The sequence below is a fragment of the Podarcis raffonei genome, chromosome 3 (assembly GCF_027172205.1).
Source record: "Podarcis raffonei isolate rPodRaf1 chromosome 3, rPodRaf1.pri, whole genome shotgun sequence".
NCBI classification, from domain to species: Eukaryota; Metazoa; Chordata; class Lepidosauria; order Squamata; family Lacertidae; genus Podarcis; species Podarcis raffonei.
This window is the reverse complement of record NC_070604.1, coordinates 3,232,724-3,259,648: the sequence shown is the minus strand read 5'-3', so window position 1 is coordinate 3,259,648 and position 26,925 is coordinate 3,232,724. Positions and strand designations below refer to the sequence as shown.

The 26,925-nt window shown below is 41.0% G+C and overlaps 1 protein-coding gene across 8 annotated transcripts in view; it reads left to right on the top strand.

Moving 5' to 3' along the window:
- EHBP1 (EH domain binding protein 1) overlaps window positions 1–26,925 on the top strand; it is a 292,232-nt gene that overhangs the window by 114,359 nt on the left and 150,948 nt on the right. For 4 of the 8 annotated variants that reach the window (XM_053380356.1, XM_053380359.1, XM_053380355.1 and 1 more), the window contains 4 exons: window positions 3,098–3,202; window positions 3,766–3,888; window positions 9,985–10,243; window positions 21,013–21,202. In XM_053380356.1, coding sequence (XP_053236331.1) covers window positions 3,098–3,202; window positions 3,766–3,888; window positions 9,985–10,243; window positions 21,013–21,202 — 677 coding nt within the window. The remainder of the gene's footprint in view (window positions 1–3,097; window positions 3,203–3,765; window positions 3,889–9,984; window positions 10,244–21,012; window positions 21,203–26,925) is intronic. The other 4 variants (XM_053380362.1, XM_053380361.1, XM_053380358.1 and 1 more) reach the window with 2 other exon arrangements.

Sequence of the window (26,925 nt, the reverse complement as noted above, 5' to 3'; positions counted from 1 at the left end):
GGGTGGGACTGACTGCATACGGACAGGCCACCAGCCTTTGCAACCCTCCTGACCTTGCTTCTGGGGGCTGCCACATACAGGAAGAAATAACCTGCTTGAGTGATAATTCTCATGTGTTGCAGTAAAACTTTAACATTTGGGTTGCCATCATCTGGAATTATTGTACATTCTGAAGACAAGGCAAAGCAGCCTGAATCCACCTGTTGAAGATAGTCGCTTTCTCCACTGGTAGTCGCTTTCTCACCCTATCTAGCTAAGCACACTTGCCAGCACTTTTAGTAGGGGATTATGTGCTTTTATAAAAAATGTTGGTTTTCTCAGGCCTCTGTGATCTTATTCTCCACAGGAGGCACAGACCATTGGCAGCATTTATATGAAATTTTCCAATCCTGGAGTGTTAGTTAATATAGACTTGAATGGCAGATAGGTAGGAACTAAGACTTATATTTTATTAAGCAGATACACTCCATGACATACCTATTTATTGGAATTCCCTATGCACTCCTTGGTTCTCCACACCAGTCTGCATCATTCATTCATGGTGCCAGGCGTGTATCCCTCCTGATGCAAATAGAAGCCATGTGTGAGGCACCCTGGACAGCATGTGTAAAACATTTCTTTGAAGATTTTGGCTCATTCCCTTAGTTCTCATATCATAATATAGATAAACTTGTAAGCAAGCATAAGCATGTGTAATTGGAATCATCTCATAGGGTTAAATCTGATACCACACATGCATCATTAAAACGGACTTCCACTTGTGTCGTTGAACCTCACCTTCCTTTTCTCTCCTTTGCACCCCTCAATTTGTCCTCAAAATCTGCTCTGGAGGATTTGGGGGCCCTCTGGAACAGACTTTGAAGGGGTGTTGGTTGCTGCAGGAGGTAGGAGAGGGCAATGGTCCTGTTACACTAGCAGAAGTCCACTCCCACAATGTGGGGTCCCACCCATTTTCTTTTTCTCTTTTCCTCCTGTCTCAAAATCCTTTCCTTTGCTCTGTTTGTTTCTTCTATCAAGTTTTGGATTGGAAGCTCCTTGATTTGTCCTCTTATATCATGGAAATGCCATGCACACTGATGGTGGCAATAATAATATAATAATTAATATAGCAGCTCTGATAAACCCAGGAACCTCACCTAAATGCTGGAGAGGTTGCACCACTATAGGTACATACCTCCACATGTGGTGGGAATGCCCCAAAATTTTACACTTTTGGACATCAGTTCTACAAGTAATATGTAAAATAACAAAACAGGTGTTAGAAGCAACTCCAGAACTGGCCCTATTGAATATTTTCCAGGACAACAACACACACTCACAATAAGCCACCTACTCTCAGGAGCTAGGAGCATCATAACTAGATACTGGAGGGACCTGTCAGGAGTAAACATGAACCACTGGTACCAAACCGTATGGGAAACAGCCATACTAGAAAAGCTAGCCAACAAATTGAAATTAGCACGTGGACAAACAAAAGAGGATGCCTTCAACCATGCATGACTCCCCTTTGTTACATGCACAGCCCAACAAGACAACAACATAAACCCTCCAACAGTATACAAATTGATATGGCTAATTTGACCCCTCCCACACACAAACAGAGCTTATTGCAATCAACTGAAGTTCCCCAATCTCTCTCACCACCAACAAAAACTAGCAAATGAATCAAATGCATAACCTATCCATGTGACAGTGAAACCAACCCCCTCCCACACACACACTGTGCAAAAGAAAAATATAATTTCTTCCCCTTCATTCTCCCACTTCTCTCTCTCCATCTTTTTCCTCGCCACAACCTCACAATGTCTGCAACAGCAAAGTCTCACACCAAATGTAACTGACCTATAGATAGGACACTATGAACTGCAAACTGAGGCTTTATATGTACCTTTGTTATCCATGAAAATATTTCAATAAAAACAATTTAAATAATTAAAGAAATCGATAGCAGCAGCTCAGTTACTCCAGTTTCTAGGAATATGTGCCCACCAGTTGAACAAGTTGGCCAGACAGATTAGTCAGCAGAAAAAGTGGGTACTACGAAGTTTTAGCCATCTGGAATTTCATAACCTTTTTACCCAACCTTACTTCCAAAATGGCAATTGTATGGCTAATATAATGCATCATATTCCATAAGCATATTTCTTTATCTTTGTTATACATGCATTGTATGATTTGATACTGTGTTATTTGAAAGTGTTTCTTCTGAACAGAAGTCAGCCTTACCATCACAAAATACGCTGCTAATAGAGGTGGTTTTGATGTTTCTATTTGCTCAGCATTGGATTCTGCAATTCCTATTGTTTGTCATCTTAGCTTCCTGAATTCCTGTTCTAGATATAGCTGTTTCTTACAGTTTTCATACATTATTTCCTAATTTATCCATTATTATTATTATTATTATTATTATTATTATTATTATTATTATCACCCCACCTATCTGGCTGGTGTTTTCCGAGCCACTCTAGGCAGCTTACAGCATATCTAAAAACATAAAAGCCTCCCGATACAGGGCTGCCATAGAACCCATCAACCATAAAATACCAAAGTTTACAGCCAAATGAAGCACATTACAGAAATTAAATGAAGGTGTGCATAGTTGCTCACTTTGCATAATTTTATACCTTTAGCATCTTTTGCTTCCAAAACCTTTTCTGGAGGAAGCCCTGCAAGATTGAAATCACACTGGTCAACCTCACATCCCCTTAGTCCCCAAGTAAACCCCTGTCTGCACAGTGGATCAGAGTTCATATACAGATCAAAGCAAAGTTTCATCTTAAAACTGGTACAGCAAACTGCAGGAGTATCTAATTCAGTTACTCAGTTTGTAGCTCTAGTCTGATAATTTCCTGTTACTGGAACGAGCAGTTTAATGAAAAGGTAGCATTCCTTTTCATTAAAATTTTGAGCAAGATCATCATACAAGTGCTGAATACATTAAGTATTAGAATGGTGATTTTCTCTAGAATGTATTCATTGTAAATTAACATACGTCGTTTCTTTTCCTTTTTCCTTTTCTAATAACAGCATGTTTTGTACTCCTTTGTCCCTTAAATAACATTACCTTACAATTATCTTGACTGGCTTCTGTTTACAGAAATTGTAAACCAGTTGAATGCTCTGAGCAGCTTAGATGAAGATCAAGATGACTGCGTAAAGCAAGCAAATATGCTTTCAGCTAAATCAGCCAGTTCCTCTGAAGGTCTATGAGCTTTCCTCCTTCCTTTCTGTTTCTGATTGTCTGTCTGTATTTTACTCTGACCTGTTATCCCCTTGGCTTCTGTTTGTAGTTGAATGTCAGTTGTATCTTTGTGCTTGACATCCATTGCAGTATTTTAAGTAATTTGTAGTGCAGCCAACAGATGACAGCATGACATGGGCACTGAAACTGGCTAAAATTTGCACCATAAACATACTTGTGCTCTGTATGTTTTGAAGCCTCACAGTGACATGTAAGCTGTATATAATTGGAAAATTCCAACCTTTTTAGAACTACTTCCCCCTGCCCCCAGACAATTTCTTGCAGAAAGCTTTTGCCACTGTTTAGTGGGTGAAGGCTACAGCGGACTATTTAATAAATATGTGCCTGATTCTATTACTACCACTGAGTTAGAAGCATTGGTGTGCTACAGTTTAGCTTTGCAGTAGGGATCACTGTTCCTAGAGATTTTTGGTAGAAATACCTTGGAGAATAAAATGTTTGTTTCAAACCATGCGCAGTCCTAATTTTTGCCATACTGAAAAGTACTGTACTTGGCTTCTCAGAGCTTATAAACAAGCTTAATTTTTTGGATGAAGAGGATCAAGACGTGGCCAATTCGAGATCAAATCCATTTGTAGATCCTGATACAACAGAGCTGAATCCCTTTGGAGACCTTGACATGGAAGGTATAGAATTTTTGTATATTTTTATTGCTTATGATCTTAGGGTGGCGTTGGATGTTACAGCAAGCTCAGGGTCTCCTGCTTCTCATTTGCTGTAAGTGTCTGGGACTGTATGTGTATTGATAATCATTGCATGTATATTGATAATCTGCTGCTGGGACCTTCAGTTTTATCAAGCCCAACTTGCTAAACCATGGCTAAGCAAATGAAGAGCAAGCATTCCTTCTATGGCCTTCCCCTGTTACATGCAACATTTGTCCCTCCTGGTGGAAAAACTGAAGTTCAACCAGAGTTCACCTACAAGAGGGAACTAGTTTCAGCCAGTGTTTTTTTTCTGGGGGTACTCAAGGGTGTGCAGTACTGCCACCTTTTTTTTATAGAAGAAAAGCCCTGGTTAAAAGTGTAGCACTTGTAACAACTTCATGGTGAGTACCTTTTTTTGCTGCGTACAGTGGTCCCTTGGTTCTCAGACGTAATCCGTTCTGGAAGACCGTTTTGAGTTCTGTGGGGTGTTTGCAAATTCACTTGAGAAGATTGAAAAACACGCAGTTTTCAAACGTGCCTCGACTTCCGAGGCGCGTTTGAAAACAGAAGCATTGACTTCCGGGTTTTTGGCGTTCGCGTTCTGAAATGTTCGTCAACATTCAAGAACCAAGGTACCACTGCACCTTCGTGGTGAGACACCTTTTTTCTAGAAGAGAAGCTAAGTAGTTCTGTTTGTTGCACTGCAGCAAGCCTGTGAAGGGAGGAGGTAGGGAGACAGTGTAACAGGGCTTGTCTTATGATTTAACAAATCAGGGTTTTAAATTCTGAACTTGGCCATTGTGTGGATATTGCTCTTAATTCTCACATTAAAAATGTGAGTATTATTATTATTAATTTATGAATTGCCTTCAACACAATTATCTCAATACATTGTACAATAAAAACCGCAAAAAGGAGTAAAAAAACCACAAAATGATATATTTAAAACAAGACAAAATAGACTTTCATATATAAAAATATAAAATATATTAATATAAAAATCCCAAAATATGAAAATCTTAGCATGACTAGGTTAGGTCCATTAATTTCAATGGATCTATTCTGAGTAAAAATTAATTGAATACCGTCAGTGAAAACTGAATGGGCCATTTTGCTGGATAACAGATTTGTTAGTTTAGAATGTTTAAGTTAACTTCCGCCTCTATTTTTATTTTATGGTATATTTTATATTTATAAATTATTTTCATATACTATCCTGATTGTAATGCTTAATAGGCAATCATTATGGAAAACTGGTGACTATTAAAACATTGGTTATTACAAATTTGTGTAGATATGCATTAAGTCATTAAAAAAATCAAAAATAAAACTAATCACACATAAAAGCACCCGAGCACAATCTAGACAACTGTGCCACATGCACAGAATGCAGGAATGTGCAGAGTGCATGCTGAACAGATAGCTCTGGAAAGTGAAAGCATATACTACAAAAAAACATAGACTACAAGTAAAATCTCACACACTCAGTTATGGTAATGGAGTTAAGCATACAGAAGAAATACATCTTTCCACAATGGTTAATCAGTGTCTATTTTTAACTTCTATATATGTTTTCACTGTATGGTTTTATGTATTTTTGTTGTAAACCGCTGTGATATTTTTTGAAATAGTGGTCTATAAATATTTTTATAAATACGTAAACATAAATTTAAAAAGAAAATCTACACATTTTACAAATGGAGGCATCCAGGGTTAAGAGCAGCTCTTGTCTATGACTCCATGGCAGAGAATGCAAATACAGCCATCAGCACCTCTTCTTTATGAATTGTAGTCCATTTACACACCATATACACCCAAGAAGAGTCAGAATCCATATTTCTGTCTACATGTACACACACAACCCATAAAAAGAGACAAAGAAAAACTCATGGCTTCTTGCTTGGCCAGCCTCACCTTACTCTTTTCTGCTGTGCATGGTGGAGTTGCTAGGCTGCCTACTTCACCACCATGCCTGTGAAAAAGAAGAACGTTCATCTCCTTCAGTTGCCCCTTTTCCTGCTGCTGCCAGGAAATTTCCTGGAAGTTTTAGGACACAATGTGAAGTTGTTGGCTCTCAGGTGCTGCAGATCTCTATAATAGTGATGTGAGGAAGAAAGGAAGGAAGACGACATGTTCATGCCTTTTCCTTCTCATTTTCTGAGACTTAAAGTATATCTGAGCATACACATTTTATCCCATCAGATATTGTGTTCTCTGGTATTGTACATTGAGAAAGGCACATCTCAGCATGTGACATTACATGGTATGTGAGCAAACCACAGCATCTTGGAATGCCCTTATGCATGCTAAATGTATTTGTGCAGTCTACCCTAATTACTGGGTGTAAGCATGGACACTGATAATAGAATAATAGAACTGTAGAGTTGCAAGGGACCATGAAGGTCTTCTAGTCCAACCTCTGCAACACAAAACACGGCTCCCCCCACCCACCCACAAGGGGCCTCAGGCTATGTTATTGTGCATTGCGACCCAGCCTCCCTCCTCTCTCACAACTCTGTTAAAAGCAGCATCATTTTCACTGTTTAATTTTATTTGAGTATCAAAAGCCTATGTTCCTATGCAACCAGACTTGTACGTCTGTGCTAGTGTATCAGATTTTTTCTTTTTCACTTTAAAAATCAATTGTGGGGGAAAAACAAGGGGACCAGAACTGCCAGTCTGTGTGCAAATGTATTTGTATTTATTTATTTTATTTACTTTTTTGAAGGGGCCCCAGGAAGCGCAGCACCTCCCCCGACAGAGGCACCGCCAACTCTCCTCCTCAACCCGCACCTTACAGTCTCCCGCTGCTGCCACCTGGGTCTCACTCTGGCAGCGGGTGGAGGAGGAGAGCTGGCAGGGAGGGAGGCCAGTGATTGGGCTGAGGAGACGCATGAAGCGCCCCCTCACAAAGCCCAACCGTGAGGGAGTGTGCGTACCGTTTCTCTGCCTCCCGAGAGGCTGTTGGTGGTGCCTCTTGCACCTCCTTCACTGCTGCTTCCCTCTCTTTCCTCACAAACCTGGTTTCTGCCTCAGCACTCCCCACCAATGGGGGGGGGTGAGGGAGAAGGACTGCTTTTCGCTCTGCTCCCTTGTGGATCTGGCGGGGTTTGGGAGGGGGGAAAGAAGCAGCCCACTCACCGGGTCCTTGCTGTGCCCATGGCGGAGGCCGGCCGGCGGGCCCTGTGGTGCCTCTTCTTCTATAAGGAGCACGAGAGGGGGACTTGGTGGTGGGAGTGGTGAGGCAGAAAAAGAATAATTGTAATGGTGATGATAATAATAAATTAAAAATAAAGCCCAGCTCCTCTTCTTCCTCTGCCTCCTCCCTAGTAAGCTGGAGCCCCACTGCTGAGCCGCCACTCCCCAGCCACACTCAGGCCCCAGGCAGTGGTGGAGGGAGGCAGGCTGAGGGAGGCGGACACGGGGCAAGTGGAGGAGCCGGTGGAGACAGCGGTGGAGGGTGGAGCCGCGCTTGGCCAAGAACGAGGGGAAAGGGGGACAAGAAGCAGCGGCAAATCCAGATGCTGATAAAGTACTAATAGTATCAAACAAAAAACCCCTGGACATTTTGCAAAGTGTAAAAAATCCATCTGGACAGAAATTTTAACCCTGAGAAAGAGGACGTGTCCAGGAAAAGCCGTACATATGGCAACCCTAGCCTGTAGAAAACACAGATGCAGCATAGCAAGGGAGAAAATCTGTTGTCAATACGCTTCTGAATACCGGCTGCTAGAATCTGCAGGAGAAGAGAGTGATCTTGTTCACTCTCATGTTCTGCTTGCTGGTTTCCTACAGGCATCTGGTTGGCCCTGTGAGAACAGGCTGCTGGACTAGCTGGGCCCTTGGCCTGATCCAGCAGGATCTTATTAGCCTCTTACTTGTTGATTTGATTTGAATGCTGCCCTTCATCCGTAGATCTCAGTGCACTTCGCAACATAAAAATACAAGATAAAAAACACAAAATATATGTTTTATGTCTTTGTGTATAATTAAATGCTGTAACTCTTTGTTTAAAAAAAAGAACCTGTTTCTCCCAAACTAAAACTTTGTTTTTCTGCGAAACATGAGGCAGGCTCACACAGCAATTCTGGGCATATTTACTCAGAAATATATCCCACTTTATTCAGTGGAGCTCACTCCCAACTAAGTGTGCCTAGAATTGCAGCCTTTAACAGTTTAAACAGCAATAGTATTTCCCTTTTAGCTTTGTTCTGGATTAGTAATACATCCCAGATTTCTGCTGTAGCTACATTTGACAGAAGGATTTAGATTAAGTAGTTAATGTTTGTAAAGACCTTTGAAGATTTAAAAGACAATATAAATGTTAAGTGTTATTACAAGCGACTTATTGTTTTACTAGCAGCTTTCTTTATGGACGTGCTTTTCTTGCATCTTACAATTTTTTTAAAACTGCTGCATCATTCTTATGTGCTCATCTCACCTCCTAGATTCCAGTGTTTAGCATTTAATCTGGAGAGGTTTTTATTTTTAAAAAGAAACCATTTGAAATTTGAAATGGGGCAAATATAAACAACTGCATAAAGAGTTAATTCATCATTTTCTTCATCATTCATTTAATAGGTGCCACTCCAGAACTATTACGGTCCATCTCTTTGTCATACTTCTGTGATAAATATTAAAGTAGGATAAAAAAGAACTTCATCTGGGGAATTGCATTGTAAACAAAGCCTGCACCCCTTGAATATGCCTCTACTTTGAATTTCTGGCCTCTGCCACCTGGATTTGGATTTGATATCCCGCCTTTCACTCCCCTTCAGGAGTCTCAAAGCAGCTAACATTCTCCTTTCCCTTCCTCCCCCACAACAAACACTCTGTGAGGTGAGTGGGGCTGAGAGACTTCAGAGAAGTGTGACTGGCCCAAGGTCACCCAGCAGCTACATGTGGAGGAGCGGAGACGCGAACCCGGTTCCCCAGATTACAAGACTACCGCTCTTAACCACTACACCACACTGGCTCCATTGTAACACACCTCCATTATAAACTAACAGGGGGTGCCAGGCGCTGGCCAGAATTTTTTAGAAATTGAAAATTTTTGTATTTTTAAAATGGACAGTATAATTTGTGAGTTTCGATCTGTCATGCCAAAAATTGGGTAAAGTCAAGTTTTGTCCATCATCCTAATTCAAAATGGTGTCTAGCAGCTAAACATCAACAAAGACCCCTGCCCTCACCTTGGGTACCCTGGGTTTGGGTGAGTTTAGGCAACCGTATCTCAAGAGGTGGCTCTTGACAGATAACAAGCAGACAGTTATTTTCACAAAATATATACTAGCTAGAATTCTACCTTCACAAGCAACTTAGTTAAGACAGAATGAACAATATATGGGTTGAGTTTGTTTGATCCTAGGCAAGTTCTTGGAGTAGATCATTTATAGGTTCTTCCATATACAGCTGGTGGGCCGCTGTTGCCTTGGTGGGTCTCAGGTTGTGCAGCCCTGACTTCTGCCATCAGACATTTCTCAAGAAAACTAAAGTATTTTTTTGCATTGTTGTGGTGCACCTGTTTGCATATTATTGATTCTTCAGAGTGGCTAGTTCTGGGTCACTGTGCTGGCCTTGGACAATTTTGCACTTGGATTAAAACTCTAAGTGAACACCCAATTCTATTTTTAAAATCCCCACAAAAATGGAATCTTAAAACAGGAAAATGGTGCTCCAGCTGGAATCTGCCCAGTGGAGTGAGTGCTTCATCTTATGGGCCCTTGGTGTCATCTATGTTGTGTCTGGAGAGCTTAATGGCTATCCTCCTATGTCATTGATTCTGTGGGACTGTCCTGCCAATCCTGGTAAGTTTTCTTTAGTAGCTTTTTCTGTACTCCACGAGTTACCAAGATGTTAACTTCTTCATCTATTCTAACCATTTCTCATAAGGCTTTATTTATCTAGAGAACCATGTAAAAATACTTACCTTATCCTACTTATAACACCTTTATGAATGCTAAATAATTTGAAACTGTTTAAATGTATTTATAGGGATAGAAATGTGTTGGTCTCCATGACAGAGTGGGAAATCTTTCCATATGAAACAACAAAAAATTATGTTGCTTTCTATAGAAACAGATATCAATGTAGCTTCATCTTCAAAACAAGAAGAATCCTGCTATGATGATGACGATGAATACAACCCTTTCAAGGATGAGGAGGTTGCAGAGTATGTGAATCCTTTTGATGAGGCAGACCCTGATATAGAAATGCTAGCACCCGTCAAAGACTTTCCTCCTCAACCAGCAAAAAGAAAAAATATACGGCCTGTGGACATGAGCAAATACCTCTATGCTGACACATCAAAAACAGATGAAGAGGAGTTAGATGAGTAAGTACATAACTTATTTGAAGCAGTATTTGGGCATCAGTTGGGATTTTAGCACAAAGCCTTAGGGCATAAATTATTCAAACCTGGTTATTCTTCTACAAGGCATAAGGAAGAGTTCCTCCACTTAGGGAACATGAATATATTTCATCTGGTTTCATGCATTTTATTGCTATTTACAGTCAGCTTCCTTTTTCTCCTGGGATCTAAATCACTGGTTTTCATGCAGAATAATAAACTTTTCAGGGAGGTGCAAATGCTGCAAATGTTCAGGATGAACCGATTCTCAGTTCTGTCTGCAGCACCAGCAGTTGACTGATAGCCACCTTTGGGCTATTCAGATAGGGGAGAAGATTGTTGAAGCTATTCTGTATTGAACGGTAGCCTCCAGGGCAGTGGAAGCAAAGACAGGGAGGGTAGTGGGTAGATCTGCTTTCCAACATTGTAATATATCGTCAGCTAAACTTTGCAATATGGTGGTATATTACGATGTCAGAAAGGAGGCAGGGAGGAAAAAGCAGTTGCCGGCCATGAAGACTATTAGCATCACCATACACAGTTCCTGTCAAGACTGGGCAGACTGGACGGAGTGCATCAGCTGAGGCGCCATGGAGCCGTCAGCCTCCCCAGAACCGTCAGCCGTGGCTCATCCCGATGATCTCTCACTGCACAAGTGGCAGCTACTGGGAGCCACTGTTCCACCTTTGGGTGTGCCATTTCCTGCCCTCCGCTCTGGAGATTCCTCAAGCAGGTACTTTTTGTATTTGTCCCTGGCAGGTAAATGGAAACATGGCGCTTGCGCCTCCCCCCACGTCTCGCCTGAACTTTCAGGCTCAGGAGGCGCAAGCTGCCTTTGCAGGCTGCCGGGTGTCAGGATGCTGCCAGCGGCTCCCGGCTTAGTAACTCCAGGCCCAGTTAAGTATAAGGACAAGGGAAAGTTTCTGACAGTCCTTCTTACAGAGAGAGGCCTTAGAACCCAGCATCTTGGATAATGGCAGTGTCCCGAGTGAATCTCCAGCCCCCTTCTCTCCCACTTCCTCATTTGTCATACTTCATCCTCATCTCCATGGGTGCCGCTTAGTGCCCTCTGTCTTTGAGCTCTTTGCTCTCCTACTTCGAAGGTTCGCCAGGTTCTGGGAGATAGTAGGTCTGGGATGCTTTCTAATGATAACGTGTTAGCCAGCTGCTGCTCTGGCTCTTACATTATTTCCCAACTTTCCCCCTCTGCCTCTGAGCTGCAACCTCCCGCAAACCACTGTTGTACATCTATACTGTCTTCCTCTTCCTCCTCCCTGGAAGGGTCTGGATGGGGTGGTGGTCTCCACCATTCCTCCTCCTCTGCCCAGTCCCTGACACTGGGTGAGCTTTGTGGCGCTCTGGGGATTCTCAATACATTGATCAAAAATTCTAAAATTGCTCTCACACCTAGTAGTGGGAAGGACTCCTAGCTATTATGAATAAAAGAATGCTCCTCTTACTGCAGGGGTGGGCAACTTCCAGCCCACAGGGCTAATCAGGCCCTGTTTGGCCTGCTAGGCTGCTTTCCCAAAACCCTGCCCACGTGTCCCACACCTGACATCATATGCAGCATCATGTGTGGGGCATTTTGAGGGCTAGCTGAGTCAGGACGAGGACGATCCCTTGGAGGGCTTCAGTGAGTTTGGTGGGGGGCTCTGCCAGAGGGAAGCTGCTAGCAGAAACCCAGGGTGGAGGCTTGCTCTCCTGCTTCCCTGTCACCATCCATCCCCTAGTGAGCTCTCTTGCCCCAGCCAGCCCCACTGGATCCTCTTGCTTGGAGGAACCACTCAGGAGTGAGCACGTCCCGTAATAGCCAGAGGTTGGCAGCAATCTACAATCTCTTTGCAGGAGTTTGAGACACACCCATCTCCCAAGTCCAGGAGAAGAGAAGAGAGTGCCTGCAGAAATGCCCCCTACCCAGCCCCTTCAGTATTTAAGGCAGAAAGGGAGGGAGCCAAGGGTTGGATCAACTTTCCATGGCTCTGAGCTAGCTAGGAAACCTACATTGCTTAGCAGAGGGATTACCAATGCCTGAATTGCAAAGTAACAAATCAGGGATTAGCAACATGTATCGCCTGAAGTGCCTGAAGTACTTACATATTGTAGTATTATAACAATCATAATCTTTAGAAAGAATTCTGCACCTAATCTCAGTTCTTTGGAAGCTGGGAGCCAGGACAGGTGGGTAGAGACTTAAAAGTGTGTTTCCAGTTGTTCATTGGCAAGGAAGGAAGTCTGTCATAGCTGATCAGCTGATTGACAGAGCCAGCCTACTGAATCAGTTGCTCTACAGAGTTTCCCATGGAGAGCTCCTTAGCGCAGCCAATCCCTGCAGAAAGTAGGGCTTGAAGTCCCTGCCTATCAGCTGATAGGTAGTAACTTCATTCCTCACTTGACTCTGATTTTCTGTAATACAAACAAATTGATTTGTCATCTGATATCACAGTAGCCTGTTTGGCTAGGGTCCAACCTGCCAGCCTGTTTTCCTCAGCACTCTCCAAGGGTGGTCAGAGAGAGGCTTCCACGGGCAATGGATTCCACAAGATTAGAACATCTATAGAGGAGGCCCAATAAGGGCAGCTGTGAGTTTGCATTGGTGAGGGGGCTGCCCACTTTTTTATATATGACTTCTCCCCCCGCTTACTAGTCCCCAAATCCACAGCCTTGTATAAAAATTATTTTTATTGAAGTACTCATCAATTTAAGCATGTGAACGAGATTTGAATATGCAAAATGTAAGACTAAAACATCAAGGAATAATTATTAATATAAGAAAAGATCAACTAACTATAAGTACAGAATTGACAGCATCTTCAAAATGTGCATAGCTTTTGATTTTCAGGTATTGAAATGCAGTACAGTATTTCTGGAGAACGTTCAGTGGCCCTTGTAAGTTCATTTGGGCCTGTCTTACTCATAGTGCATCATAAACTGCCCAACAGTTAAAAAAAAAAGTGTTGCATTGTTCAGAATTTTAGAGGGTAGAACTGTCTACAGATAAGATCCAATCTATTTATTACATGCTTGTGTTATCACCAAATTACAGTTGTGAGTGGAACCTCAATTGAGCTAAGACTGTTAGTAGGCGATTCCCTAGACCAGATGGACAGGAGGTTGTCAGATCTTGATGGGGTTATACTCCATCTGAAGGAGCGGGTACATAGCTTGGGGGTACTTCTGGATCCACTGATGTCACTTGAGGCTCAGGCGGCTTCAGTGATGCAGAGTGCCTTACTTCAGCTTCAGCTGGTGACCCAGCTGCACCCTGTCTGGACCAGGATAACCTTACTTCTGTTGTCTATGTTCTGATTAGATTACTGCAAAGTGTTATATATGGGGCTGCCTCTGAATACAGTTCAGAAACTTCAGCTGGTGCAGGTTCAGCTGCCAGGTTGCTCACCAGAACAAGACATATAGCGCCAGTCCTGGTGCAACTGCACTGGCTGCCCATTAGTTTCTGGGTTCAATTCAGAGTGCTAGTTTGGACCTATAAAGCCTTAAATGGCTCAGGACCATAATACCTCATAGACCATCTCTCCTCATATGAACAGACCTGGACACCGCAATTATCACCTGAGGCCCTTCTTCATATGCCTCCTCCATGAGAGGTCCAGAGGTGACAACACAAGAACGAACCTTTTCTGCAGTGGCTCCCCATTTGTGGCATGCTCTCCCCAGGGAGGCCTTCCTGGCATATCTTTAGGCATTAGGTGAAAACATTCCTCTTTCCCCAGGCCTTTGGCTAATTAAACAATCTATGGCCTTTTTGACTAAGGAGGGGGGTGGTTGTTTTGTTTGTTACTATGTTATGTATTTTAGTGTTTTTATACTGTAAAACTGTGATTCTCGGCTAAAGGCGGTATATGAATTTATTTATTTATTTATTTATTTAAATTATGATTTGCAGTCACTGTTCTTATATTGCGTACATTTAAGCTCTGATTGAATAGTCATACACTTTCCTTTTTGCATTTCATTGCTATTTAACTCAAACATATACACCTCCCCCCTTGCACCAATGTGTAAATGAACTGAGGGCTACACTTCCTGAATCCAATCTAGGGAACTTTAGTCCATGAAATTTGTTGATCCTTAAGGTGCCAGAAGACTCTTTGTTGTTTCAGATAAAGCCTTGTATCACTGATAAATAAACAGAAAAGCTGGAGAGCAAATATTTAAAGGTGCAGGTTTTTAAAGAAAGAACTCCCCTACTTTTCTTTTCAGTAGGTAATGACCAGTTTTCAGTAACCTTTAGTCAGTGTTTGTAAGTGTTCCTCAGGTCAGAGTCTTGGGCCTTTGTGTCTGTGGAAGTGTGTGTGTATGTGTTAGTCATGGCATGAAGGTCCTTGCAGAATCTCATGAAGTCAGTGCTTCCTTTCTTAGAAATTCATCAAGAATGAACCAACCTTACTGATGCCTTGGAGACAAATCCCTGAGTAGTTGTTGCTGATAATGTAATATGAAAAAAACTGGTGTGGGCTGTTACAAAAGAGGGTGTGAAAGAATTACACAATAATATTCATGCTTTGGGATAGTGGATGCCATAGCATTTAAAGGTCTGGTCGGGGTGAGCTCCCGTTGCTTGGTCCCTTCTGCCCACCTAGCAGTTTGAAAGCACATCAAAATGCAAGTAGATAAATAGGTACCGCTCTGGCAGGAAGGTAAACGGCGTTTTTGTGCGCTGCTCTGGTTCACCAGAAGCGGCTTAGTCCTGCCGGCCACATGACCCGGAAGCTGTACACCGGCTGGCTCCCTCGGCCAATAAAGCGAGATGAGTGCAGCAACCCCAGAGTCGGCCACGACTGGACCTAATGGTCAGAGGTCCCTTTAGCTTTACCTTTTCTTCGTTGCTCTATTCATATAATTTATTTGATTGTTGTTTTTTTACCTACTATTCATTTCAAGGTGATTGTATTTGAGTACTTTAAAATAAGGTTACCAGATTTTTTCAATGAATCCAGGGACACTTTTCAACTTCAGGCAAATTCAGTGGATTTTGTCTAGGGACTGCTTTGTAAATCCAGGGACTGTCCCCCCCCCAGGAAATGGGGACGTCTGGTAACCTTACTTTGAAATGTAAACCAAGTCTTCCTTTTTAAGATATTGATCAGATTTATTCTACACTTTTTTCTGGGTAGGTTTTTTTAAACCCTATGTTCCAAATGCTAGCACATTTCACATATATAAGCACACTAAAATGACAGCAAATTCAATAAAATACATTGCCATAGATGCAGACACGACAGATTAAAAAAACAAAAACCAACCCTTCAAATGAAAACAAGAAGCTGACAGTATAAAATAAAATTATCAGCTGATAGAAAGCAGCAACAGACTTTCACTGGTCTATTTTAATAATTTGTAAATCTCTTTGAGAGTTTTTTTTACAATCAAGAGGTACATACATTTTATACTTACTGTCATACGATAGTTGTTCTAATTGATTAGAGCAAAATGGTAGATTTGAAAATTTTGTTGGAAAAGCAAATGTATAGCTTTTATGTCCTCCTAACTGTTTTTGGGTACGTGTGTCTGGAGTCCTGAGATGGAATTCCTGTAAGAGAAATAGCAGTAAGTCCTGACGTTAGGCTATTTGTGCAAAGTGCTCTTTTTTTCACAATTCCAGTCACTAAAGTTCCCATTTGAGTGCTGTAAGTGTTTATGACAGGAGACAAGAAAGATAAAGCCCTTTCTATAATCTGAGTTTCTGTTTGAGGTTTGTGGTGGCATGCTGTGATGAGGTCACAGTTAGTCTGAATCCTGTGAGTAGGTGTTCTGCAGGACACAGTGAGTTTTCTCCTCCATTGAATTCAGTGCATGTTTTGAAATATCTCTGAAGTCTGTGTTACATTACTTTGGTGTTGGAGGCAGGTTTGGGATCTGAGGGACTCTCGGATTTTTTGTGTATCTGCTCCTGCCTATTACAGCCATGACACTCCCATGATTCTGCCCCCGATTTGATTACTACACCAGCAGAGTTCCATACATCAGTGTAGTGCTGTTCTAGTATATCCATGAAGTTTCCCTGCTGTATCGCCACTAGTGGAAGTATATGTGGGTTATGTCAGTGTAGAAGAATATGCCCAAACCCAAGACTCACCTAGGAGGCATATATAGAGTATAGGATTTAATTCTTAATGTGTGATTTCTGCACTGGTTGCAGAAGTAGTTAAAGGACAACTTTTTCCCATTGCCACTCCTTCAGTTATATTAATGAATGGAGAGGTGGTTAAAATTGTTTTAAAGTTGTATCCGTAGAACTGGAAGATGATAGATTTCCAGATGAATTTATTGTACAATATTTAATATGATAAAGTACCCCAGAGAGAAATATAAGGTGGGAAGCATGGAGACAAAGCTTTGAATTTAAAATTGGAGCTTAATAATCCTGTGTTGACGTAGTGTGTCCCTGCTCCCTCTCTAAACAGGCAGAGCTCCAAAGGATCGAAGGACATGTTCCATTGCAGGTCAAGTTCATCTGAGAGTTTGCCGTAAAAGATTAGACCAGAGAAACACCATAAATGAGGAAAATAGTTCCCCTTGAAACTGACAATTTATTGTTAGGCAGTTTGTTTGTTTAGTAACCCACAGTTCTTCTCTGTGTGTATACAGTTGCCGGATTCAGAGACTTACTGTGTACCAGGATTCAATTAAAATAAGAGCAAATGAGTTTCAGAGGAAATTAGTGCATTGTATTAATACATGTATTTCTGCCAGATTTCAAAGCTCCCCCCTTAAGTTTCTGCTGAAGGACGAGAAGCACTAAATGGGACGCAGTTCATTATGTACCAAAACATTTATTTATAATTTGTTCTTTCTTTGTTCTCTCAAAACAATGATTCTAATCTTCTCAATCTTTTTTCACAGAAGTCTCTCCATATCTCTTATCATTTTCATCATGCGTCTCTGGATCATCCTATTTTTCCTACTATATGTCTGTTTTAAGATGGGGTGACCAGCCTTGCCTGCAATATTCAAGATGAGGGAAATCCCTTTGGTCTATGTGATGGCACGCTGGCCCTTTCAGTATTTCTTTCCATCTCACTCATTGTGCATGCACTCATTTTGCTTGTGTAGCTGTTGGTTGAATGGAGAAGTATTAAAGAAAGTTGTATGAAAAAGAGCTTGTGAAGGTTGCTTTTTATCACAGGCAAAATATGTTAATCGTTAAGGTTGTCATCATAAACTCTAATATTGTATCTAAGCAAATAATATACCGGTAATTTGGTTATACATCTGTTTTCTCAAATCCAAAACCTTACACCCAGCTCCTTGAAGTGTATGATACTGACTTCAGTGGTACTAAGGAGTGTGTGTGTTTGTGTAATGAGACTTATTTAATAAATCTAATGTGCTAAAACTTCTTGAGAGAGTTGTAATCCCTTTTCTTGGAGGTGCTTCTTTGCTGATGCCAGTTTCTTCATTGTTGTTGTTGCTGCTGCTGCTGCTGCTATTCCTCTAGCTCTGGCCCCCTGACTCGTGGCAACTAAGTGCTAGCTGTGAGAAATCCCCAGTACATGTTGGTTCTTAAATTCCAAGACTGCAGAGGGTCAGGTAGTTCAATTGTCAAAATATATGTAGTATCTTGGTTAACTCTTTCAGAAAAAAAGAAAGAGGGGTAGTAGCTTGTAGAACAAAAGAAAACATTGTGACCTCCCATATATAATGTTTTGCCCTTGTCCTTATCATTTTTTCATCTTAACTTTTACCTTCCTTTGAACTCCCTTAATGTTTGAAGACAGCTCAACCAGGTTGTCAGCAAAATTAAATGATTGACAGGTAGTCTTGAATCTTCTATTCCAAGCAGAATACCATTCTTTTTCCACCTTTGTCTTCAGTAGAACACGTCTCTTTTGTTTGTTTTGACACCACCTTAAGCTTTGATTTGGTCCATGTTTTTTGTGTTTGATGGGTGCTGACGTGAGAACCCCTCAAAGGTGCTTTCACTTTGCAACCTAGTTATTTTAGTTTCTCCTTTCATTTATTTATCTAGATCGACATCTTCTCCCTGCAATAAACAACAGCAGCCCCCTTTGTAGAGCAGTTAATGAATTAGATTGTGCTGGAATTTGTTTCAGTGCCTTTCTCCTTTCTCCTGTTTCCAAAGGTCCAGATATATCATTACCAAACTTCAGTCTTTAACTTACTTTTTTCTGTCAAAGGCTTGTTCCTATCTAGTTTTTTTTTAAAGCCTGTAAGGGCAAAAAGAGATTGTAAATGCATTAATATTCTAAAAAATGTGTTTGTTAAGAGTATTCATATTCCGCCTTTCTAGCTCAAAAATTAAACTACTCAAGACAACCTACAGCAAGAAATTGCTAAAATAGCACACATGACAGATAAAATCAGTATAGACCTAATAAATTATACAAATGGAGAGACCAGCAGGAAAATCTCCAGTCTGAAGGACAAAGGCTGTCTGAATAAAAACATATGCTGCAGGAGGCAATATGTCAACACACAGGGTTTGGGGAAAACATTTTTAGAACTGTAAGGATTGTTCAAAATGCTATTATTATTTTTAAGTGAGTGAAACTAGGGCTTCAAAATGATACTAATTGGACTGAAGGCTCTACCGAGAACAATGAGATTTGATTGAGAGTGCTCTACTTGTGTTAAAACTATACTTGCTTCTGGAGAGAATTTGGTCTGGAGATATAGGATTAGATCCATAGATGTCTTTCCGTGAATGCAAGGCTCTTCAGTCAAGCAGAGGCTACTGCAAATAGAGGAGGGGGTGTGCTTTTGGATGATTTTGCATTCCCTCCCCATGCTATCCTCCACACTGTTCCAGTGTATCCCCAACCTCTGGAGCAGATTGGGTGGGTGGGCTGGAGGACGGGATAATTATGTGATCATTGCCTCCTCCCTACAATGGTAAAAGCCCTCTCTGGATCAAATAGTTCTCTGCAAATTGAAGGACAACTTTGGGTCTACTGCATACCAGATGCAGTTTATATCTTCTAATCAAAATTCAAGCTAGTTGAGTTATTTTCATATGTTCGACAGTGATATTTTGAGCTTTCAGTAAACAACTTATTATTTTCAGTCCACGTCACTCTTCTGTTCAGATGAATACAGTTTACACTAGCAATGCAGTATTACATAATTCTGTACTGAACGTGTGCAAATTCATTCAGATGTACAAAAAATGAGACTTGCTTGATGGTATCCAAGGAATTTGAAGCAGGAGATTTTTAAAATGCTAAACAGCATTTTCCCCTCTAACAACCTGAGTTTAAACAGAATTAGATGTGAACTTGTGGGAACATGATGGTAGTCATTGTTATTGGCATCTGTCTCAGGATGCCATGGAGGAGTGTTTGATGTGAAGTCAAACAATTGGAGAGTTAAAGGCTGTAGAGACCGATAAGGAAGAAACATGTTTTGTTGCAGATGAAGGCACCCGGTTGTGCTGCTGCAGGTGCACCATGGCGTGTCTTATTTCTGCACTCCTCCCAGGGGTCACTCCTTCTCTGGTCACTGCTATGGATACATGGCCTGACTGACTTCCTGTCTCCAGGCACTGCAGGTATATTCAACTGATTCCCACACGGTGGGGTTGATGTTTCCAGCCATCATGTCTCGTTTGTGGACATCTTTATAACACAGAGTTGGTCTGCCAACTCCCTGTAGAGCACATCCTTGGGGATCCTGCCATTCTCCATTCTGTGGACATGTCCAAGCCATAGAAACAAACAACAAAATAAATATGAGATTAGGTACCCTAATCAATAATATTTGAGGGAAGCATCAGGCTCTTCGATCAACGTGATCACCAAACTTAGCAGTTTTCTCTTTTCTCTTTCTCCTGTAATTGGTAAGAAAAAAGCAGGAAGGCTGCTACAATCATACTACATGCCAGAGTAAAACCACACCTTCCTTGCCAAACCATTAAACTGTAGCTACCAAAGAGGAGGGCCTACAGGTAACCTCAAAAAATCATTCTAATCTTTCCTAGGCTCAATACATTAGCCCACACAATAAAAATATAAACTAATGGAACATTAAGCCAGAAAGGGTTTTGTGCGCGTGTACTTGTTTGTGTGTATGTTTATTGTGTATGTAACAGGTGCAGTGTGATCCTACACATGTCTACTCATAAGTAAGTTCCAGTTCAGTGAGGCATTCCATATTAAGCAGGTTTAAGATTCTAACATTTAGGATTCTACCCTTAAGCCACACTCAGGATTAAGCCTCACTGGACAGGTTTCTGAATAGACATGTATAATATTGCACTATAAGTTATCGTATTACATTTCCATTCAGTCTTCTATTATTATGTAACTAAGAGAGATCCTTGACATATGTATATTGAAACTTCACTCTTCAGACAAAAGTAAGGTTCTTTAATTAATAATCAATATGAATTTTAATCTGTTTGGTATTTTAACTATGTTTTAAACAATTGTTGTTTCCCCCCTTAATTTTCTTGTTTTATTTTTTTTGTAAACAGCTGTGAGGTGTTTTTTTTAAACAATCAAGTGGTATATAAATGTCAGTAAATAAATTAATAAGAGGCTCATTTGAATCTGGTGGCTGCAGATTGCTTAGTTCAGGATATTCTGTTAGCAGTAGGCATGCTTTTGCTCTCCAGAGTCTAGGGGCTTTATGGTTTGTTTTTTGGAGTGGTGTTGAGGCCATGGCTTTGTTGTTTCCAAAATTAAACGAGTTTTGGATCACTTGTGAAAACAATTGCCTTCTAAAAATTATGTTGAAAATGCAAATAAATTCATTTCCCTTTTTTTAATTAGATCAAATCCATTTTATGAACCAAAATCAAGTTCTGTTTTGAATAGTCAAGTTCCTCCGCTACAAGAAATGGAAAGGAAGAGAAGAAGAAAAGCTCCTGAACCACCAATTCTCTCACCAAAGACAGAAGTGGAAACAAGTGAGAACAAGTCAGCTATTTGTGCACTGAAGGAGCTTTCCTCTTCTCCCAAGGTATGTAACTTCCATGTTGCCAGTGTTTATAAATGCTTACTAAAAACTGAAATTCCTCTTGTATTTCACACATGGTATCTGTCAGGTGTGGGGGTGGTTGCTCGCGAGTAACCAGGCAGGACTCCGACCTGTCTTTTACAGGTTTTATTGGTGCAAACTATTTACTGTGTAAAACCCCAAAGTTCATGTCCGTCTTAGTCACTTGCAGATTCCAGGAGTGGCCCCTTCCAGTTTCTTCCCCAACATAAGAATTTAGACACCCCAAATCTCCGCCTCCCCTCTGCACAAGCTGGGCAACGGAAACGGCACTTGGTGAGGCGCTTGGGCTCTCAGTAGCATCTTTGAGCCCTCCCCTCGCCCAGCTACCCCCTTCCCCCTCTGCTTCACTGGAGGTGTGGCTTTCCCCACTGCGGAGGCTCTCTGTATTCCCCTGCCCCCCTCCCCTGTTCCGATGGCAGTCCCCTGACAGTATCCTTCTCTGTTAGTACATAAGTGGTTTTCGTTTGCCTATACAGCCTCCAATTATCTTCACTCTGCATGGGCAGAGCCAAGATTTTTAAAACTTCAATGGTTACATAAGTGCACAGCTGGCCCAAGTAGTTGTTCTGTGTTCCCCAGAATATGCATGACTTGTTTCCTCAGAAAGCTCTGAACATGGACCACAAATCATGTGAAGATATATTTAATGAATAGCAGATTTTGCAAAGCTTTTCTGTGAAAGTAGTATGAAACAATGCACCCTAAAGCAGTCCTGTGTGCACTGATATTGGAATTGGCCCCATTGAGCATAGCAAGACTTCCTTCAGAATAACTATGCTTAGGATTGCACAGATAGACCAAAATTCTTTTTCAAATAAATCAGCTTTTCACTATGAGAAAGAAAAGGCAAGTTTAAGAAAAAAAACACTTGAGTCAGGTGCCAAGCACATCCTGCTAGGAAATTCAGGACATCTTAATTTCAAAATATATTTTCTGCATTGTTTGTAGAGCCCAATGCCACAAATCCATAATTTTTAAAGCATATGAAACTATTAAATGCTATAACTTAATAAGTTTATGGTTTGTATATACTTCAAAAATTGATGGAATACAAACAAATTTGAATTATTATATTTGTTACTTTTTAGGCTGGATCTAAGACCATATTGTAAACCAAGAAGCTTCTATGAGCAAAATAACTTGTGCAGATTGAGCAGATCTCCATATATTTGCCTATTTAAATCATCTGCTCTGTTTTCACGTTCTTGTTTCTATTATTCTTACACTTAATTTATTAATAATTTTTAAAACCTCGAGGTGATTTACAAATGGAACAATAACACATAAAATGATTTTTTACATTTTTAAAGAAGGATTTTCATTTCACGTATTATTTAGCATATCTGTGACATGTGTTATCCCTTTTCTTGTGAAATGAGATGCATTTGTTCTTACTTCAAGTAAATTTACTGGTTGTGAGGTGTGGTGGTCAGTGCTTGAAGAATTAGAAAGACTCATTCTTCAAGTAAATATGCTAAAAGGAAACAACACAGTTCACTGTTTTGAGGAATTGAAGAGGGAGATTTCCCTTTCTTCTACCCATCCCAAGAGTGGGGTGATTTCTCTAATAGGTGAGGGCAGATGGAAGGTGGAATGGTTTTTTGTTTAGTACTGTATCTAGGCTTAACATACCACACACAGCTTTACTTTGTGGTAAAAGAATTCTGTATTTCATTGTGGCTCCTGTTTTAGAAAGCATCTTGGAAAGAGAGGGTTTTTATTAGACAATGATCCGTTTTGCTCATGATCCTATTTTTCTTCAAATCATGAGAAATGGGCTGCCATAGTGCTTTAGCAAATGAATTTTATAAAATACTTTACTGATAACCCTGAAGAATGGCAACCACCAAAATCACAAACTAGACTTTGGGAAACTTAAATAGACTGATCCATTCTGGAGAGGGGAAGGGAGTAAGTTGGGGTTTTGTATTTGCATCCCCCCCCTTTATGTATTTGTTGTTATATACTGGAAATCAAGAAAACTGTTTATTTTAAGAAAAAGGGGAACAAATGAAAGACAGCAGCAATTATTTAACAGGTTATTAGATAAAAGTGAAAACTATGTGCAATAGTATTACAGGGAATTCAATACAGGAAACAGTTGTATTTACCATTTCTTTTCAACAGTTTTTATTTGACCTAGCTTTCCCCCCATTAAATGGAGCCTCTTTGGGAAAAATATATCAATTATATATTGTGCTTTTTGTTTTGGGACCGGAAAGTAAAAGAGAGCGGGGGGAAATCTTTCGGCGTGGCCTCCAGACCCCTCTTAAAACTTATAGCCGCCCTTAAGGGCCCTGTATTTTAGTTATCATCATTTCAGTTAAAAGCTGAATGGAACTCCTTGTCACATCTATCAAACCACTACTTAATTAGGCAGAGAAGTTGCTGATGCCTCCCTGTCCCTCAAGGGCTGATCTTGCCATTTCCTCAATTCTCCTAAGCAAAGAAGAAAGGCCGATGGCAGAAGCCTACCCAGGTAGAAGTTGATCAGCATGTTAAATGCAGCAAAGAGCCCTCTGGACTGGCACTCACAGGGCAGAATTACAGGGTTGTTGTTGTTGTTTTAAAAAATGTTCTGTTGAAGCACTTAAATTTAGTTTGGTTTGCAGTAGAGTTTCTGTGATAAGGCTGAAGCATCTCACCCAGTTTCTGATTGAGATTAGGGAAAGTAACAATTTTGCTGAGACCATAAGATAAGAAATGGCCACTTAAATCTGGTACTGGCAGAGACTGAGGATGTATGACAGGGAGATAGATAGATGATAGATAGATAGATAGATAGATAGATAGATAGATAGATAGATAGATATTAATCTGCTTACCTGATTGAGAATGCCTGCTGTTTGACCACTCAAGTTCTGGTTTGACAAGGGCTGGGGTGGGGAAACATTTGATTAGAGACAATAGGGATTTCTCCTTGGCCAAATAGTGACAGGCCCAAGACCGTCTCCCTTCCCTCCTGGTTCAGAAGGCATTTTTCCTAATGAGACAGATCTTAATATTCCATACATGGTCATTACTACTTTTCAGGATTGGGACAAGAACAGTGTCTGTATATTGCGGGTAGGACTACTTTAGTCAGCATTTTGTATTCTGTTTTCTTTAACTACTTCCTTCACTGGCGCTTGTCCTCTTGGGGGTCAAGTCCTCCACCAGAGGCTCAGAATCCCATTGCCTTCTGGGTGGTGCTTCTGCTGTCACACTGATTGTGGCAATTTTGAAATGCCATGCCAGTGCAGCAGTGTGAGAATGCAGGGGTGTAAGACTAAAGCAGGTTCCCTTGTGTGCACCATGGCCCTTCTACCCAAACTCAGCCAAACTCTGGGCTGCTTCCAACAGAAGAAGACGGGCTCCCGTAAGAAGCATTCAGAGTCAAAGAGCAAGATCTTCCCAGAGAGCAAATTGCCTTGCAAAAGCTCCAGTTCATGGTTAAATTGCTTCAACACTAAGCCTGCAGTAATTTCAGTACCAGAAATGAGGACTTTTCTAGGCTCTTTATGCTCCAGCTGTTCATTTTTTAGCACAAGTGGGGTTTGCTCTTTTTTGTTTTCAGGGAAACTGCCCAGGAAGGGCTGCTTCCCTTAATACATCTTATGACTTCATAATTAATTCTGACCGCCCCAATTTGGTAGACTAATCATTAAAGGTTCTTAACCCGGCTCACCGTGAGAAGTCTCAAATTACTTATCAAGATGTGAGCCCCTCTTTTACCCCTTCTCAGTGGGTTTGTTTGTTTGTGTACACACGACTTCCATTAGGAGAGAGAGAGAGCAGATCTAAAATGAAATTCAAGCTGTATTAATGTTGGAGAAATGCTGCTCTTCACATTGGTACACAAATATGTTGAAGTGTAAATAGTTTCTTATTGAAGGGTATTCTGTCACCTTTATTACCCAATTAAGGTCAGATTAATTCAGTAAACAGTAACAGGTCTTATCCTTAATAGGCAAATTACAGCCTGATTCTTAACAAGTACATTACTGCAAGTCTTCTTTCGGAAAAGTCTTCTAGTGCTGAAGCAGCAGGGCCAGGGCCCTATTCTGCACACTTGCTCATTGTCTCTAGGGCATTGTTTGGCTTAGCCTTGTGGCATAGGGGATTCATATTTGTAAAACTCAGGTTTCTTTTTTCTTTTTCTTTTTCAAAACCTTTACTACAATAACTCAGGGCATATTAACTTTGTGATCCAGTAATACTCATCCGAATGAGTTTACGCATCTGAAAGAGTAGGTAAGAGAATTAGTCAAGAGATAATCATGGGAGTATTATCCTATAGGCATGTGCCAAATAAATGTTTCTCACAGTGTTCTCAGAACCTTTGATAGGAGCAAATGCAGGCTGAAATCCTACACAGAGTTTTAAAAAATAGATCTATTACTTCAAAGTAGTATGAGATTGAGTTAAAAATGTATTTGAAGTGTACCCTTTCATTACCGAAAAACTACTGGTACAATCCATTAGTGTGCTATCTTGGCTTTCATTTGTCTTTCCCCCCGACATACATTTTTTCCTTGTCAGTCTTAAATCATAAGTACCGGTAAGTTGTTTAAACATGCTGTAAATGTTACTACTTGACTTTCTTATGGTATCAGGCTCCGTTCATTTCAAAATGGTGGAGCTGTGTATCAGATTATCCTCTGGAGCATGTCATTCAAACTGGCCTTTCCCTCCTTGTCTACCAATGCAGACAAGTAGAGAGTTGTGCTGAGCTTAAGGCAGTGGCGGAGCTAGCTGCTCCGGCACCCAGAACGGCGCACATGCTATGTACCCGGGGGCGGGGCTAGCTGCCCTCAGGGACAGGGCAAGCATCCTGGTAGGGGGCAGCCATGGCGAGTGTCCCATGGGGGGCGGCAATGTCACCCCCCCTCAGGGATGACACCCAGGGTGAGCTGCATGCACCGCACCCGCCTTCCTCTGCCAGTGGGTTAAGGTATGCATAGATCTTGAAGTTTGGAGTTTGGGTGAATATATGAACCCATGTGCAGATCCTCTTCCCCACACCAAAATTAAACCAGCCAGAGAACCATGTGACTACCTCAAAGTTACATGCTGGATAGGTGGAGGGTTTTCTTTCTTTCTTTCTTTCTTTCTTTCTTTCTTTCTTTCTTTCTTTCTTTAGCGGTTGCATTGTGCTGCATTGGGTGCTGGAGAAGGAGGTGTTTGTTGTTCTTTTTGAAAGAAAGCATACACACCCAAGCACACAGTCGTATAGACTAAGGTTACCAGACATCCCCGTTTCCCGGGGACAGTCCCAGATTTACAAATCAGTCCCCGTACAAAATCCATTGAAGTTGAAAAGTGTCCCGGATTCATTGAAAAAAATCTGGTAACCTTGGTATAGACAAAGTAAAAAAAAGTCTTGTGGAACCTTAAAAACTAACCTGAGTATTATACCATAAACTTGTGTGTACTGCATGAAAAGAGACATGAAATGTTACCCTGAGTTACAGCTGTATGGGGGATAGGAAAGAATTGTAAACCAAGAGCTCAGAAGGAAATTGAATTGAAAGTAAAAATGGTGCTAATCACATTATTAACAGTGGCCATTTAAGAGAGTGAGAGAAACAGTTGTTGATAAGACAGACATCCTGACATTGGTGTGATTTTTTTAATAGTAGAAATAATAGTACTAATAGCATTGAACCTTCTAATACATTGTCAGTCTCCTGACATTCCTTTGC